General features: G+C 50.2%; 1 protein-coding gene across 4 annotated transcripts in view; it reads left to right on the top strand.

Moving 5' to 3' along the window:
- TNFRSF21 (TNF receptor superfamily member 21) overlaps positions 1 to 18,137 on the top strand; it is a 35,055-nt gene extending 16,918 nt beyond the window's left edge. For 3 of the 4 annotated variants that reach the window (XM_080389239.1, XM_080389240.1, XM_080389242.1), the window contains exons 4-7: positions 6,934 to 7,199; positions 13,556 to 13,609; positions 15,950 to 16,169; positions 17,042 to 18,137. In XM_080389239.1, coding sequence (XP_080245365.1) covers positions 6,934 to 7,199; positions 13,556 to 13,609; positions 15,950 to 16,169; positions 17,042 to 17,271 — 770 coding nt within the window. In that variant the 3' untranslated portion in view covers positions 17,272 to 18,137. The remainder of the gene's footprint in view (positions 1 to 6,933; positions 7,200 to 13,555; positions 13,610 to 15,949; positions 16,170 to 17,041) is intronic. The other variant, XM_080389241.1, reaches the window with a different exon arrangement.

Raw genomic sequence — 18,137 nt, 5'->3', positions numbered from 1 at the left:
GAGCCATGGTGTGGTGTCAGCTGGAGTTTGGATGTGCCGCATCCTGGCTCGCTTGTACGTGCAGGCTCTGCTCTGGTTGTGTGCTCAGGGGTAAAAATAGGCTGCTGTGGCTGTGTTCTGCATGAGTCAGGAGGATATTTGGAGGAGGTAGGTGGGCTGAGCTCAGGAACAGAGTTGGGTTTGCAGTGATTTGGAGCTTTTATCTGAACGTAGGGGAGGTTGGGCTGCATCTCCGTAGTTCTCCTGTCTGACTTTTGTGTGCCCTTGGGCTGTGCTTTCCACCCATGATGCTTCATCCTCAAGGTCTGTGCAAGTGTTTATGCCCAGCCAGCCTGTCACAGTTAGGATTTGTCACTATATACAGTGTACAAATTAATATTACTTGTCTCTGGGATACCCATGACAGTAGGTAGGTGGTGGAAGCTCCAGGTGCTCCAACTCAGATTGGTATTGGGATGGTGGAGGTCAGTTCCCACCGGTGTTGTGGATGGACTGGTGGGGCCCATCCCTGCTGATGGAGGGCTGTAGCATGAAGTTCTCTGAAATCCTGCCTTGCTGAAAATGTATGATGCTGGCTCTGGAACCCTGGGCAGATGAGCTGCTTGTTAGCTGAGACTGTGTGCCACAGGTCCTGAAAGATCTCCTGGGCTTTGCTTCTCAGCTGTGTAAGACAGCCTGTAAGACTTGAACTGATGTTGTGTTAATCCTTTTCCCTGTGCTATATCCCTTCATTATTATTGGGATGGGAGGACACATGGCTTGGGAAGGCTCTGTAGACTTGAACATGAGATTTCCACTTAACGGCAGCAGCTTCTCAATGAGCGCTCTTCTGAAAATACCAAGTGATGTTTGGCTTGAGCTCTGAAAATGAAAATGACGACAGCTTTTTGTTTGTGAGAGGGTGGGGAGAGGAAGGAACTGAAGCTCCTCTGTGGCTAGGCTGTGGTTAGACTTTACGGTATCTGCTGCCTGGTGCTTGGGTGTAGCCTTCTGGCAGGGTAGCTCTTCCACTCCTCTTCAGTTTGCTTGAAGATGTGAAAAAGTAACGGCAGGGAAGAGAAAGGGTCTCTTGCAGGTGCTGTACATAAGCATGCCAGCACCACCGGTCGTGGCCCCAGGCTGCACTGGCCTCTTATGCTGAAGAACTAGGTTTACATCCAACCTGTAAATAGCAGGGCTATGGGAGGCAAGTGAGGCTTGTCCAGAACAAGCTCAAGAGAGTCACTAAAGCTCAGGCAAGCCCCATGTGCTTGTGTGATGACCACCTTGGTGACATTCATGAGTGGAAGGAGTGACTGCTCTGTCTACACCAAACTGTGTACTGCAAAGAGGCAGGAGGCATTCGAAGGAGCTAGAAATGAGTGGGAAAAATCTTGAACATAAGCAAATGGAAGTCACTGAAATGGTGTTTATGGGGAAGATTGTGGCGCAGGTGAGCAGCGTGCTTGGAGGAGAGTGAGCTGTCTGTAGACTAGACCTGCCTTCCAGGAAGGTCCTCCCTTAGCTCAGCACCTTTGTAGATGAGGTGGACGTGTATTCAGCAGTGCTGTTTGCTTGTGCTGCTCTGCAGGCGTCTGTCCATCTTTGGACTTGTCTCCATTTGTCTGTTTGCTTTGGCTCTAGACATGCCTGGTTGTGCCCGTGTTCCTACGTGTGTACATCTGCCCTTGCCCGTGCATACCATGTTGATCTTGTCCTGGCTTGAAAGGGAGTTCTTCATTGCTCCAGGGTTATCGCTGTCTTCAAATGTTAGGTGGTTACATGGAGTAGCCCATCACAATATTTAGGGAACTGTGAAGTTTAGATAATAGCAACTGAAATGCCACCTGCCCAGGTACCCAAGATATGTGTGGATGTCCTGGATCCTTCCGATGCTTTTGTTGCCTGCTCTGGGATGGTCATGGCACATGCAGCTCTGCTGAATGCAGCCATGAGGGTTTCACAGCAAGGGGTCCTCTTTAATTCCAGTGTCTGAGGCGAGCAAAGCTGGGTGATAAATGTGGTGGTCCCTGATGGTGATGATGGATGGGGTGGTGGTGCCTCCTCTATTAGCAGTAGTGTGGTGCCAGCTCTCCCAGGCTGTTCTCATAGCCTGTGTTAAAGGAGGAGGAGGGCTCGGGCTGTTCTCTGGTATTTGCAAGCTCGGAGCAGCTTCATCATCGTGCAGATGTGGCTGCGACCGGCCTCACATGGGAAGCATGAAACAATTGGCTTAAAGCATGTCCCTGCTGAGTTTGGCCATTTCACTTGGGCTTGCTGGGATCCAGAGGGCTTTGACCATCATCTCCAGCCTTGTCGTGCAGGTGAATGTGGTAGGAGAAGGTCCATTTGGTTCGGTGGGTGGGGAGGACCCAGGACCGAAGGTGGAGCTGGGTTTTTTTTCTCCATGCACCCTGGTAGGCATTTTCCCATCCCAACGGGACATTCCACCACTATTAGCTCTGCAGAGAAACTTGTAGGGCTTCTGGAAATATGGAAATAGTAGGACTGTAAGCTTATTATAAGCATTAACATTTTATTTTAGTTTTGAACAAGTGAATTAAGTTACTGTAAGTGGTTTGGGCAGTATTACTTGGCAGCGTGCAGCCGCAACTTGTCATGTAATGGTTTTAATCTTATTTTTCAAGAACAGAGGGGGCAATGGGTTTCTAAATGACTGGAGCCAAATCTGCGCTCACGTCTGTGTCTCCTCCTTATCTTTCTGGGGTTTTGTTTGCACAATATTGTAGTGGATGTAGTGAACATATGGGGCTTAATGAATTTAATAGTTGCAAGAAAATGAGTTTAAGGTTCTTATAGTATTAAGGTAGACATTTCCAAATTCGTTTTTAATGGAACATTTGTTCTCCAAAGATTATTACGCGCCATTAAGTCCTCTGCTGCCTGGTGTGTTCTCGTGCCCTGGGATATTATTGCCAAGGGATATAAACATGTTTATGGGGCCACTTTATTGAATAGTGAGATTAAATATACTAAACTTGAAAATGTCAGTAGGAGCTTGAGCGCTTTGTCATAAATCTTGTGCAAGAACATTAGGGCGTAAATATGGTGCCACCGTGTAAAACTGGTGCAAATCAAGTTGCAACCAGCTGAAAAATTTTCTCACTAGTACAGCAGCTGTAAATACTGGGATTTATCAGCATTTAAATATGTAGATGGGAGCAGGTTTTTCCTTTCCTGGGAGGACTAGAAGTGCCACACAAGGGTCTTAAAACAGAAAATTATGTTTTAATGCTTCTGTGTGACTGATGTGTGTGGGAGCAGGCAAACCTCCCACCCAGGAGGTTTGTCTCACTGCAGGGCAGCACTGTCGGGGGGAACCCAGCTCTGCTCAGTTTATATATATATGTGTGTGTGTGTGTACATATATGATATAAATGGGCCACATTATCTATATGTAAATATAGATATCACTCAACCCAGGAAAAATAATAAACCCTGAATACGAGAAGAGAAAGAGCTCTCTGAGATTTATGGACTGAGATAACTGATGCACTACATGTAGATATATCTCAGTGCATAAATGTTTATATATATATATATATATATAGGTATAATAGGTAGTACCAGACCTGCTCGTCCCTCTTTGCGTTGCTGTCGTACCTTGGTGCACAAGCCTTGCAGAGTCTTTTCTGCCCTCGTACTCAGGGATTCTCATCTTCTTCTTTCCCTGGATTGAGTGATAAAATTAAGCGTTGGCTGCATAAACCTGGCATTTTGCCGCTTTTGTCCCTAAAGCGCTTGAATTTGCTGGTTTAAAGGATCAGACCCCAAACCTGAGTTGGCTTTTGGGCTTCTTACCGGCACGGCTGTGTGATACCTGAAGGCACAAGGCTTGGTTGCCAGTGTGATTCAGGCTGCCTGTCCTTCCTGGGCAGGACTGATGGCCATCCCAGAGGCAAAGGCATTGAGGGAGAGGAATTTGGGATTTGCCTGGAAGCCCGCAGGCAACCCGTGGTCACCTTGAACTGAGGACCACTGGGTCTTTGTCTGGGCAAGGAGTAGAGTTAACAGGACCAGGCCTCGCTGAAATGTGGTGGGTGATAGCATCTGTTTATGTGCCTCAGATAATTAACTCCATCATAAATCTCAATGGCACATTTGCAGCCTTTTCTTGTTCCTTGATGCTGGGGAACATTGGCTTTGTCTTGGGCTTATTCTGAATAAGGCAGGCAGCAATTTCCCCACCCCACCTCCCTCCCGAACCTCTCCACAGTTAAAACCAAGCCCTGTAGTTGGGTTGGTTTGGAGGGGGGGCTGCATCCCCAGCGTGGGGCTAGTAGGCTGAGCTTTTATGGTAGGAGAAACCCCAACCCTCACATCTCCATTGTGATGGTACACATACGTTGCTGTAGATCAGCTGGGCAGGGAGGTCGGGTGGTTATGGTGGGAGGAGGGTAGGGATATGCAAAATGCAGTTTGTACTTTGGCGTTTCTGCTGCAGAGCAGGTTGAGCGCTGGCTGCGGATGCTCTGAGCACTGTGGGGTCATGGCTGCGTTATCTAGCTTGGAAGTGAAAACTGAAGTCTATATATAGCAGGTCTTGATAAGCTTGCTTTAGTAGTGAGACGGGGGTTGGTCAAAAGTATCTGCATGAAGCTGTATAGGGTTTTTTATATGTGTGTGTATATGCATATGTAAAATACTTATATCCTATATAAAGTTATTAAAATACGTATATATACACACACAAAATCTATATCAGGCTCTACAGATATTTTGTAGATGTGTATATATTGTACAGGGTTTATGTGGTAAGGTTTGGGTAGTGGGGGGCTGCAGGAGTGGTGTCACTTGTGAGTTGCTGCTGAAGTTCCCCCTGTGTTCACCAGAGCCGGTGCCGGCGTAAAGACAGACCTGCCGCTGGCCAAGGCTGAGCCCGTCTGCGAGGGTGGTAGCGCCTCCGGGGTAACGGGTTTAACAGGGAGGGAAATGCCAGCAAAAACCTGGGCAACAGCAGCCGGAGGAGGGGAGCGGGAGTATGTGAGAGCCGCAGCCCTGCAGCCCCCAGGCCAGGGCAGGGGGAGGCCGGGGCAGGCTGTGCCCCCAGCCCACGGAGCCCCCGGGGGGCAGCTCCCCCCCCCCCGCAGCCGGGGCAGGGGGTGCCCGAGGGAGGCTGTGACCCGCGGGGGCCGCGCTGGAGCAGCTCCGGGCAGGGCCCGTGGCCCCGCGGGGAGAGGAGCCCGGGCTGGGCGGGCTGCGGCAGGGCCGGTGCCCCCGCGGGGACCCGCGCCGGGGCCGGCCGGGCCTGAGGGGCTGCGCCCCGCGGGGGGGACCCACGGCGGGGCCGGGCGTGGGGAACTGCGGCCCGGCAGGGCCCCGGGCCGGGGCAGGGCAGGGTGTGAGCAGCCGCCCCCGGAGGGGCAGGAGCGGCGGGGACCGTGTGAGGGACTGACCCCGCCCCGGGCCCGCCCTGCGCCGCGGCCGGGGAGCGCGGAGGGGCCGCGGGGGGAGGGCCCGGGACGGCGCCTCGAGCTTCGGGTTTATTTGTCGCTGCCCGGCTCTGCTCTGACCGGCAATAAATTAAACTGATTCCCCCCGCGGAGCCTGTTTTGCCCGTGACAGCAGCTGCGGAGCGATCGCCCCCTGCCCCGCTCCCGCCCCACCGGCCCGTCGCTGTTTCTGCCCCGGCCCGGCTGAGGGGGGGCACCCGGTGGCCGGCTGGGCCCAGCCTGCCACATACATTTGTGTATGTATCCACACCTATACAAGATACCTACATCATACATAGAGATATATACGTATATCTGTGTGTATATACACGTATAAAAAAGGAGATAGGTATCAGGCTGTGGAGTTTATGTATGTATTTGGCTATATCAGGGCTGCAACCTGAAGGTGCAGTTGGGAGGTTTGGTCTAAACCGCATTAGAAATTGTTAAATTTTAGGCCAGCAGGGAGGACCCTGGCTATGATACTGTTCCATAAGCAGCTGTTTTTGCTGACACAACAGTTGTACCTGCGGAGTGAGAGATTCCTGGTAGTCCCGGTAGGATGGAGGCGTGCTGGCTCACGAAGGCAGCCCAGGTGTGGTTACCTCGCTGGAAAAAGTGAGTTTCAGTTTGCAGCTCACTTCCACCAACCTTTCATGTGGCTGTTGGAAACTAGATGTAGCTCACCCTTTGCTAAGACAGGGTTAATTAGCTGTTATGAAGGAGGTATGGCTTTATTTGAGGGTTTAACTCCTGACCTCTTAGTAGACTCAAGGATAAGCATGCTGTTTGTATTGCCGCCAAAGCTACAGGGAAAAGACCCTCACAGTCTTAAACCAGCATGTCTCAAGGGCTTTTCTGGGGGAAACTTTGCCTTTTTGTTCTTCACATCCCCTATCAGCTCTTCCATTCACCCAGCGCTTACCTGGTGCGGGGGTCTCCTGTCCCATAACTCAGTCATCCCACTGGTCTGCCCTGGAAGCGGCTCTAAATGTGATGATGGCTACTGAAGGTGCTCTGTTGTGGAAACATTAATCTTTATAGAAGTGCTTTGGTGACTCATCTCTTAATCCAGCTCCTGTTCAAAGCAGTGGCTGCAATGCGGGCGTATGGGCAAGCGCTTTGCCATCTTGCCTGTTCCTGCAGCGGCATGGTGGCTGAGTACCAGGGGTTTTACTGTGCCAAAAAGTGCAGGAAAGTTTATGGTTAAATTAACGTGGTTGATTTTAGGGTGCATATGCTTTGATGGGAGTAACCTATGCATCTATCACCGTTTATTTGCATAGCAGGTGTTGAGCACCTTGCATTGAGCTCTGCTTGTCTGCAGAGCTCCTTGCAGCCTGGACTCATGAAAAGTCTTTATAATAAAGCCTCCAAAGACCAACCAAAGAAAAGCAAAACATGGCTGTGTGGGGATGGGAGAAGCTTTTGTAAAGCCTAGGTCTGCAGTGCCAAGAGGCTGCAGACCCAGTGCCTCACCTGTAGCTCTTCTGCCCCACAGGCATTGACATCCTGAAGCTGGTGGCAGCCCAGGTGGGGAGCCAGTGGAAGGACATCTACCAGTTCCTGTGCAATGCCAGCGAGCGTGAGGTGGCGGCTTTCTCCAATGGCTACGCTGCTGACCACGAGCGCGCCTACGCCGCCTTGCAGCACTGGACCATCCGTGGGCCTGAGGCCAGCCTGGCCCAGCTCATCAGTGCCCTCCGCCAGCACCGCCGCAATGATGTGGTGGAGAAGATCCGAGGCCTGATGGAGGACACCACACCGGTAATGATGGGCTGGGCTTTGCATGTTCTGGTCTGATGTGGTGCACATCTTGTCTGGCTGTGGTGAGCATGTGGGTGCATGGGACAGGGCTGTGACCTCGAGCTTGGCTCATAGCCAACCAGCTGGACTCCCATCTCCCCCTGAAGCTCCTTGGGGGCTTATATTTAAGCTTTGTGTTGCTTTTGAGCGAAAATTTGCCAGAGTTTGGTCAAAACCTTGTCAAAGTTTTGACAAGCTCTTGAGTCCCACATGTTGTGGTTTGCATGTGTCTTTGAAGATCGCCAGGAAGGCCTGGTGCTTGAGCCCTCATGTTGGGGACACGGAGGAAAAAGCATCCCCCTTTAAACTTGCTCTTAAATACTGTAACTAATTGCCCAGGATTTTGTGAGAATGACCAGGTGTCCTTGAGTGCTAATTGTTGCTATCATGAAGCAGTGGATTGCTTCCTCTGAGGCAGTGATTGGTGGCATGGGGTGTCCCATGTATGCTGTCCTTCAGAGTTGTTGCCCTTCTTTGGCAGCTCTGGCCTTAAAACAACCTGTCCCGTATTTTGGAAGGATAAACAAATTGCTGCAGAATATCCTGCAGGTAGGGTCTCGGCTGGGTGTAAGTCATCAGGAGGTGCCTTGGTGACCTTTGCAGTTTGATTTGGCCACGCCTGCCTTACCTGTCAGTGTGCTTTCAGTTTTTTGGCTCTCATAATTCAGTGGTCTTCTGGAAGCGTTCGTAAAGGTGACGGATGTGGCTTCTTCTGAAACTGGAAGCCAATGTGACGACATGCATAGAGGTGGGGGCAGTTGAGGGAGGGCTCTTCCCCCAAACCAGTTTGTGAAACATTCCCCGTTGACCTTAGCAGTGACCCACACCCAAAGGGGAATGGATGGGTGCCTGAAAACCTCTCTGGGCACTTGGTGGGTGTCTTCATGTATAGCAGAGTGTGCGGGGCAGAGCATTTATCAGGGCAGGGGGGTCCCAAATCTGTTTTGACCATCCCAAACTTCCTCCCTATAAGGAGGACCATGGTCCCTTTACCACATCCCGTATCCCACGTAACTTTTTTCAGCGAACTGGACATCTTGGTCCCTTGTAACCCTAGTGTGAAATCACAGCTTTCCTTGTGTCAGCAAAGAGTCTTGGGCTCGTGTTTCTTTGAGAGACAAAGATGGAAAAAATGAAAAGCCTGAGACAAAGCTATGGTTAGGAAAAGGAGAGGCAGACAAAATTGTCATTTTGCACATGTGAATTAAAGTTTCCAGTATGTGCAATGTCCCAGAAAGATATGACATCCTCTTGCTCTCCTGGAGCAGGTAGTAACCTCTGTCCTCCTAGTTACTGCTTTGACTGAATACTACAACAAAGCACTGGGCTAGGACATCAGATAAAATGTCGGGCTTCTTCATCAGCACACAACACCTAATTAACGGATTTGGGCTCTGCAGTAGTTAATGCCCCTGACCATTGCGCTGCTTTGGCCAAGACGATCAGGTAGTGTTTCTCAAACAGCACAAAAATGTGGGTGGTAGCTCCAGGAACAGGGTTTATGACCTGTTGGAGTGGTGGACTCTTGACAATGGAGTAACCACAAGCTGTTGGCTTTCACGTGCCCATGACTCTGAAAATGTAGCAAGCAGGTGTTCTGGAGAATGAGCAAACACAAATCTCATGGATAATTGTATGCAAGTCTTCCGGACTTTCTGACTAGGTGTCCTGTAAGATGTTTTTCTTTGTTTTCTAAAAGTGTGTTGTGTTCCCCAGCATCCAGCAGCACCTGGAGCCTGGTGGTCCCCTACCACCTTCATTTGCTTTCCTAGAAATTTGTAAAACTGGGTCGCTGATCTTTTGAGTAGGTGGCTCAGGTGGGCCCACATGAGGAATGGGGCTTGTTTCAGCAATGGAGTTGTTGTTTAACAAATTCACCTGAGCTGGCACATCCTTTTCCCCCATGCATCTGATTGGACTTTTTTTGATGAGCATCCCTCGTGATCAGCCTTAGGTGTTGGCCATTCCCCTGCCCTGAAGGTCCTGGACCGGTTGCTGCACTGAAGCTGCATGTGGGATGTCAAAGCTTGAAAGTGTCCCAGGGTGCAGATTCAGCATGGCAGCACACTGTGTTTCTGCAAGGTATTACCTGCTGTAACCTGTCTGCCTCCTCTCCCTGAGTTGGCTCCCACACTGTGGATGCGGGCGGTGATGGAATAGCTCTGGGAGGGATGCAGGAAGCTGTGGGAAGTGGCTTGTGCAAGAGAGACTTAAATTCCTGGAGCCTCACGCTGTCGCTGAGCTACATCACAGTACTCCAGCCCGCAAGCGGCCAGGGGAGCTGATTGCTCAACGCCAGGAGCAGGAATTGAGGTTGATTTTGGTGGTTTTTTTTTTTTTTAATCTGCCGGTTGGAAAGCCTATAATCAGAGCTAATTGGAGTTTGACTCTCTCCAAATGCAGACAAATCAAGGCAGTTTCCCGCTGTACCAAACTGGAGAGAAGTGAAGGAGCAGGTTGCCCTTTTGGTGGCAGGTGTGGGTGCCGCGCTGCGCCTCTCCAGCAACTGGCCCTGCAGAAGAGGTCTTACAAAAAAATCCAACTAAAAATAATAAAAAGAGCTTTTTGTGCTGTAGAGGGAGTGAGGACTCTCATAAGCAATGCAAATGCATGCATCCTCCCTACAGCTAATGGCATGATGCCCTTGGGGCAATCCAAGCCAGCAAGGAGCCTCTAAAACATGCTAGTGTATCCTAGGTGAGCCCAGGAGGGGTGCGCAAGTAGCTGTGCTGTCCGTGACGCCTTTGGCCCTGTCCAGCATCCCTGGGTGCAAAAGCAGGTTTTTCCATCTCTCCCCACACAGTTCTGTGTCATAAGAAAGCGCTGACACCCCCAGCTCATAACTAAAAACTGTGTTACACAGTGATACAGCTCTAGGACAGCAAATTGGTACCCTAAATGCAGTCAGCCTCCCTTCACCATCTCATCTTACCCACTATCACATCCTTGTCCCAAATCCTTTATCTGGGCATCTGGTTTCAGGCTGTGAAACCTGTGGAGGCAAAGCTGCTCTATCCTGTTGTGCCCCATTCCCTCAGCAGCCTTTTGGGCTCCAAAATCCAAATATTTACAACCCCCAGTGGCAATAGGGGAATTAATGGGAGTTTCTGGAGCATTACGGTATGTGACAAGAACATTTTCCTTAAGATAGAGAAGACCTCTGCTGAAGACTCGCCGGCTTTTTTAGCTGTGGGAGATTATGCTGGTTTTGCATTGCGCTGAATGAATTTAGGTTAAAACGAGATTAGCCCTCTGAATCGCTTTGCTAGGGTTTCTTTGCAGCTGATCCAGAAAATATGGCAAGCGCAGCAGCTGTGGGAAGGTTTTTCGGGGTGCATTTAACTCGCAGGGCTCCTGCTAAAGGTTGGCTCCTGCCACGAAAGCTTCTAAGGCTTGAGGTTTGCAAAATCTCTCCCCTTGCAGGCAGGCTTGCCAGGCAGCAGCATGCGAGCCTGGGTACTGTTTAGTGAGTGCAGGCACACCCCAAATTAGTGGTGCCGACAAGAGCAAGAACAGGGGACAGAGGGGGAGAAAGGGAGCGGTTTTTCACTGCTATCCCAGCAAATTGCAATTCTCCGTTTTGGTGTTAAAATCGGAGAAGTTAAGTGCAGCACAGGTGCTGGGGAATGGGATTTTTTTGGGGGTGCATAACAGCATTTTTCAAATACCAAGGGGTGTGTCTGTTCACCCGGGCTGGCCTGAGGCATTGCTGGCACAGCTGGTTTAGTTGGCTACTGTAAGTGTCCTACTGTGAGCAATGCTTTAAGCTCTTATCTCTTTATTTATGGCTCTGCTGGCCTTGGCTGAAATATTTCAGCGAACGGATGGAGGGGAAGCAAACAGCCTTGCTCAGGGCGTTCAGCAGTGCGGCCTCAGCAAACCTTAAAAAAAAAAAATTAATAAGGGAGATGCTGAAAATGGAGAGGGAGAGACTGCAGCCCCAAGCCCAATGAGATTTAGGTCCACAGCCAATTGCATGCTGCAGATAATCCCGTGAATCAGCAGATATGTCAGGGCTGGGTCTGCTGTGAGGTTAAGCGGTAGGGTTTTTGGGGGGTGCTAGAGGAGAAGAGGATGTGAAAGCAGCCCCGTGTCCCCGCATGCAGCTGTGGCAGTGCATTTTGGCTCCTTCCTCTTTTGCAGGTCAAAACCCTGCAGGGGGGGAGGTCAAGAGCCTGGAGCAGTGTTCCCCAAATCCAGCCCCTGACAGTTGCTGTCCATCCTCTTAGTTTCCTCTGTTGGCAAAGCAAAACTGGGCTTGACCCAGTAATTAGCAATTAATGTTGTGCTGCGTTAACCTCACACGGCAGAGCAAAGATGAAGCTGCCGGATGGATTTCTCAGCTGGGGCGCTCTAGTCCAGAGGCTGGGAAATGGCCAGGCAGCCAGGAAAAAACAAAATTGCATGCAGTTTTTTCCTTCTGGACTCGCATTGGGTTTTATTTGAGGCACAAAGCTGTACGATAACATGGCCAGAGCCCTGGGGAAGGGGCAGGGCTGGCGGGGTTTTGCTGGAGTGGGCATTTCCTCCAGGTTTGCTCTAAACTATGAGTTGACTTTCGGCAAACAGATGTCGGGTTTGAACCAGGCTGGAGAATGTGCAGTAAACAAAAATGTAATAATTTATGAAGTAATACAAATATTCTTGTGTTTATATTATTTATATGAACTTTATAGTAGGTGCAGTTATATTTGACGTTTTCGTGCTGTGGTAGCCAGGTTGGGTCTGTGTGCGTGCAGTATGATGGGCTTGGGGAGCGCAGGGTGAAACTAGAAGATGGTTGCGGTCGTAACAAGCTGAACTTGGTACCAGCTTGCTCAGCCTGAAATTGGGTTTGGAGACGTCATCACGACTTCATCAACTCTTCATCATTGTTTGAGTTGAAAAAGTGGGTGGGCAAATCCATAGAAAGGAGAAGCCACGAGAAGCTCTCCATGGAAACACCATCTCCTGCTTGGAGAAGCACTTTGGCCCATGAATGGTCAGAGGCAATGGAGAAGAGCTGCTTCCTCTGTGGGTGGTTGTGTCTTGGTGTCTAAACCCTCCCCAGACCCGGCATTGCCTGTCCTGGGTTTGTGTGAGGCTTGACTTGAGCAGCTCTTCTGCAGGGCTGCCTTGTGTTGAGGGATGCCGGCTCCACCCTGAAACCTGGGCAGTGAGGTGAAGGACACAGGGAGGACATTTGGGCTTTCACACCCAGGGTGCTGAGCACCTTTGTGCCCTTCCCATTCTGGCAAAGGGCTTGCCTCCTGCTCTGCAGCGTCTGCACACCATTGCTGCATCTCTGCCACCTCATAAGATCTCATGGCCTGGTCAACAGTGTTTCACCTCCAAGGCTGGGTCTGCCCCGAAGGTGGACACCCCCCCCCCCCCCCCCCCATGTGCCCCGTGAAGCCACTCATCCTAAGCAGATCCTCCCTATGCCTGTGGGGACCACAGCGAGAGCATCCTCCGCCGGTGCCACCCTGCATTTGCAGCATTGCCCTCGTGGGGCTGCCACCCAGCCCACCCTGCTTCATGTGCTGGATTTTCTCCTCCCACATCCCCTACAGAGGCATAACAGACCTGGGAGTTGGGTTGGTGTCAGCCGGGTGTCATCTTTTGGCAGGGAATCCAGGAAACGGACGCCTTGGTGCTAAATTTATCCCCCCACACTTCCCAGGAGGGTGCACAGCCACCCTCTGCAGCAGCAAAGCTGCCACTGGCTTCTGCTACCGCCTGGTTACTGCAGGAGGAATTACAGGGAAGCATCGCCCAAGGGAGGGTGGGTTTTTTTTAAATGCTTATGACTGTTCCTTCCTAACGTTAGCACAGCAGCTGCTGTGTCTGTTTGTCCAAGTTGAGCTTTTATTGCAGTACAGAAAAACGAAGGCAGAAAATAGGACCAACCAGTTCAAACAGAGCTGTGGGGAGCAGCTGTGAAAAGAAAACAAAGCCAAGCCTATGTCGTGTTCTGCACCCATCCCCTTCTGTCCCCATCCTTTTGGGAAGGACCTTCATACACCCTGAGCTGCTTAGCGTGTCCTCCCAGATGCATCGGGATCCAAGAACATGTCAGTGCTTGAGCTGTGTCCTAAAGGTCTGCGAGTACACAGGAACTGTTAGGATTTTTTTTTTTTTTTTGGCGTTGCAAACCTTCTGCTGCAGTGCTCAAAAAAAAAAAAAAAAAAAAAAGTAAAAAAACCCAAAAAGTTGGCAGAGCAGCCTGGTACAGCTGACCAGTTGCAGGCTGCTGATGCATCAAAGCCACTGTGGCGCCTTTGGGTTTCATGCTGGACCATGTGTCTTAACAGTCTCTTATGTGTCTGTCTGTGCAGGTGCAAATGCAGCCTCAGTGGCAAGCACAGGACCCCTGCAACGATGATGGGAAGGTGAGAAATTTGTTGGCTCTGGAAAGGCAAAAGGGCTGCAGAGAGCTTTTTGTTGTTGGTGGGGTTTTTTTTGGTTTTCTTTTTTTCCAGCCAGAGTTTGGTTTCAGTCGCACACCACTGTTCTTAAAAATAGGAATGGGCAAGGTGGTTTCAAGCAAATGAGTCATGGGCTATGAATAGTGTATTTTTACACCTATTCCACAGGCTTCACCTCACAACAACCTTTTGCTTTCCCTGGCCTTTCAAAACCTTCATTCCCACTTGCTTTCTTCCCGCAGTTTAAATATTAACACACATCTGAGCATCCTGTTTGCTTTGCCTCAAGCTTGCAACCATTCAGCTATTTGGAAAGCTTTGGGCTCCCAGGACGCCTACAGTCAAATAACCTGGGGTGATTTTTTTTATTTTTCCTAGTGTGCTTTAGCAGCTGTTTAATTAAACTCCACATGACTTGCTTCTGGGAAGGGTTTTTCCCTTCTGCTGGGAAGGCAGAGCCAGGGCAGCTGGCTGCTCCCTTGCCTTCCCTGTAATTGTTCCTTGGCCGTCAGGCCACTTTTTGGAAATCAGGAGGTGGGTTTGCGGCTGGGTATTAAGTAGATGAGTTGCACAAGGAAAAACTAACCCCCAAAGCCTGTTTGTTATTTGTAAAGGGGGAAACTGGAGAGTGTTGCAATTTGGAAATTGGCCAGCTGCTGTTCTGGTCCTTCCCTTGCTTTTTCCTGTTAATGGCAATAGGCTGATCCTCATCGATGAGCCGTACTGGACAGGGAGTTTCAGAGGAGAAGGCAGATTCTTTTAATTAAAAATTAAAGCTGACTTTTATTTTTAACATGCCTATTGCGTAATGTGCTGAGCTAGAACAAATCCTCCCCTGTTTATTTTCAATAGGGGGAGAAAAAAATACCCTTTTATTCTACCAGGAGCTGGCTTCAATGTTAATTTAATGTGAACTAATGGGCGTCTCAGCAGACATGTGATTTGTGGGTGGCAAATTCCTCGACACGGATGAGGAATGCTCAGGCACATCCATGTCGGCACGGAGGTGGCTCAGCAGCTCCCTTTCCCACAGCCTTTAATCCAAATTTTGCATTTTAATCCCTGGATAGTAGGCAAAAGCACGTTAGGAGGAATAGCCTGGTCTTCCCTCTGCAGAAGGAGAAAACAGGGTTGTGAAATGATGTCAGGAGGGTGGGTTGCCTCTGGACAGGGCTTGCAGTTTTGCTCTCTGGCAGGTTGTGCAGGGATGTGGGGCTTGGAAAGAAGTTAAAGCAGGTTGCTTTAAGGACCATTAAATAATTAAGGGACCTGGTGACCTGCAGAGGTGCCCAAGCTGCCAGCCCAGGGATGTGGGGATGCTGCCCCAAGCCTCTTGTCCCTGCAGGGAATGTGAACCAGAAATACCCTGCTTGAGATTTGCACCCCAAGGAAATGCTGAGAGATGGAGGAGGATGAATAATGTTGGCTGCTGTCGTGCAGGAACGAGATGTAAGAAGGAAGATGCAGTGCACAGTCAAATTAGGCAGCGGGTTCACACCAGCACCCAAATGGTGCCGCTTCCCGGCGTGACATGTCCCAGTAGTGCTTAGTCTTTGCCTGTGTCTTTGGGACTGTGGAGCCAAATGCTTGCCCTTGGTTTGCATCAGGGTAGCAAAAGGCAAAGGCAGTTGGGTGACACTGAGGTCAATGCCAGCCCCTGCTTGTCCTTCCTGGCCCTGAAGTTGGAGTCTGGTGGGATGGATTTCTCCATCAACACTTTAATGGGGAGGAAGGTGAGACGAGGCAAACAAATCATTAACTCAAAATGTTACTGGTGTAGCTGGTCACAGGAGTGTGCTGCAGTGAAGATCCCTGGGGGCTCTCAGCTTTTGCCCTGTAGCCTCAGCACTGCTTGGAGGTGTGGAGCCAAGCTGTAACTCATAGCTGTGGAGCAGTTTTTTTGGCAGAGCTTACCTGCTTGGGCATCATCACTGGTTGCCCCCAAGTGCTGTCCTTTGGGCTTTAATAAACTGAGCGTGAGAAGGAAAACCAAGTTAAAATGCTCTGCTGTGGTTGCATGCACCACCCTGGTGCTGTGGGTGCTCCTACCCAGAGTGCAAGTTGAGTTACCTACCCCTCCTGTCTGCTGAGCACTGACATGCCAAATGTCCACCCCAGGTGATCTCCAGTGCCTCCCTGTGAGGAGGAGGAGGAGGAGGCCACCTGAATGCAGGGACCACTTGCCAAGGATGGGTTGGGGTGTGTTGAAAGCTGGGATGCAGATGGCTTTACATGCGAGCCCATTGCATAGCATCCCCCCTTGGCGCCCCCAGTTAATTTTCCTTCTCTTTCTTCCCCTCAAAGCTGGAAGCTGACAGACTGGCGCTGCCAGTGAGCCCCAGCCCACTCAGCCCCGCGCCCAGCCCCAGCCCCAAGCCCCCCGAGGCGGCTGTCCTCACTGTGGAGCCTTCTCCTTCAGAGAAGAAATGCTTCTTCGTCGATGAAGCAGAGCCCCTCCTGCGGTGCGACTCGACCTCCAGCGGCTCCTCTGCGCTCAGCCGGACAGGCTCTTTTATTACCAAAGGTACCAAAATCAGCCTGGAGGGGAGTGGGAGGACCAAAGGGATGCCACAGTGTGTCCCCTGCAGTTAGCATACGTGGAAGAGCTGCCCAACATGGTATCACTAAAGTAAATAACTGGGAAAATTGGCTTGCCAGGCTACGTTTATTGCATCCTCATTCCACACCAGGTTATCCTTGTAGCAAAGATGATACAGATTTGGGAGGGGAAAACACCTTTAAAGGCTTCTAGCTCTTGGAAGTGCTGCCAGAGAAGTTGTAGCATCTCTGGATGTCTGGTGGGGATTTCTCCTGACTTTTGGCTGTTGTGTTGGCCTGTGCGTTATTGCATGAGGTAAAACCAGGAAAATGTCATTTCAAGATTGAATTTTATGGTTTTTTCCACCCTTGATCCACTTGCTGCAGTGTGTGACTGGAGATATAAACTACCATTAGTCAACCCCCCTGCTTTTTTAATAGGGTTTAATTTACTGCATTTAATCTTCTTTAACTTGTAATGAAGGTGAAACACTGAGCTTAGTCAATCTACTGAATTTATACTTGGGTGCAGAAATGAAGCTGACCCAATGAAAACAACTCAAAAGAGCATAATGCAGCTTTTTTGGCTCCTCTCCTGCCTTTGCTTTCCTGTATTGGCCATTCAGCATTTATAAATGCTGTATCTGCTCGAGTGGGATCCTGGATTAGGTGCCTCAGCCACACTGGCTTCTCCATCTTCTCCCCTCCCCATCACCCTTCACCTTTTCCCTTGGTTCTGCTGGTGGTGTGTCCCTCTCCAGAGGCAGCACGAGGGAATGGACCCCAAGTGAGGTCTCCAGGGAGAACGAGCTCTGGTTAGTGGAGGTTTCTTGACCACCTTCTCCTTTCCTCCTACAGAAAAGAAGGACACTGTCCTGCGCCAGGTGCGCTTGGACCCTTGCGACCTGCAGCCTATCTTTGATGACATGCTGCACATCCTCAATCCCGAGGAGCTCCACGTGATAGAGGAGATCCCACAGGCTGAAGACAAGCTGGACAGGCTATTTGAGATTGCCGGAGTCAAGAGCCAGGAAGCCAGCCAGACCCTCCTGGACTCTGTCTATAGCCACCTTCCCGACTTACTGTAGGCACTGGGTCACCATGCACTCTCCGAATATCTGCTAGAGCTAGCTTGGCACTCGTTAAGACCGACAATACGCAGGCAGGTTTTGTTGTAGAATATATGGCCAGTATTTTCGTTGAGGTGTCCTTGGTTTTTGGAGGGGGGGCAGTTTGCCAGCGTTGCACCCCTCTGCCGTAACTCTATCGCTCAGTCCAAGTCTTTGCACCCTCTGCCCCCTTCCCAAGCCTCTCTTCTCCTTGTTCTCATTCCAATCAGATCAGTCGATGCACTTTAAAAAAGCATAAATAAATAATGCAGTTAATTAACTAGAAGACCACAAATCTGATGTAATTTAACACATCAAATTGGGGATTGCTCTGTAACTCACTTCTTCTGTCAAAGCTGTTGCTCGGAGTGACTGTCTCCCACCACCTCCCTTCGCCTTGGAGTGGTAAATGGCAAAAACACGCGTGCAAAAAAAGAAAAAAAAGCCCAATCATTGCTGGTTACAGTCTTTTAATGCAGCTAAGCTTCCCACCCGAGCTGACTTTTCTTTTTTTTAATGTACTATTGTATAGCTCATATCATTGCTGAGATTTTACTAGCACAGTTATTTATTGTATGGTTTTCACCTGGACAATGCATCGCGCTCCTATAAGCTAAAGCAGAAGCGCTTTAACCGCAAAGAAAAGGGTCAGTCCCAGCAACCTTTGAGGCAATGAAAAGGTCCTTTGCCTTCAGTTGAATGTAAGGAGTTGTCTTGCCTTGCTGCTTGTGGGAGCGGCAGGGCCCCGAAGGAAGCCGGTGCTGATCATGGGGAGCCAAAGGTGGCCGCCGGTGGTCCTGCTCTCCTCGTGGTGTAAGACTTAAAAAAAACAAGCTATGCTTTTA

Source organism: Falco punctatus (assembly GCF_963210335.1).
Source record: "Falco punctatus genome assembly, chromosome: 5".
In the NCBI taxonomy this organism is placed as follows: domain Eukaryota; kingdom Metazoa; phylum Chordata; class Aves; order Falconiformes; family Falconidae; genus Falco; species Falco punctatus.
Note: the sequence above shows the minus strand (reverse complement) of the source record. Positions and strands in the feature narration are given on the sequence as shown.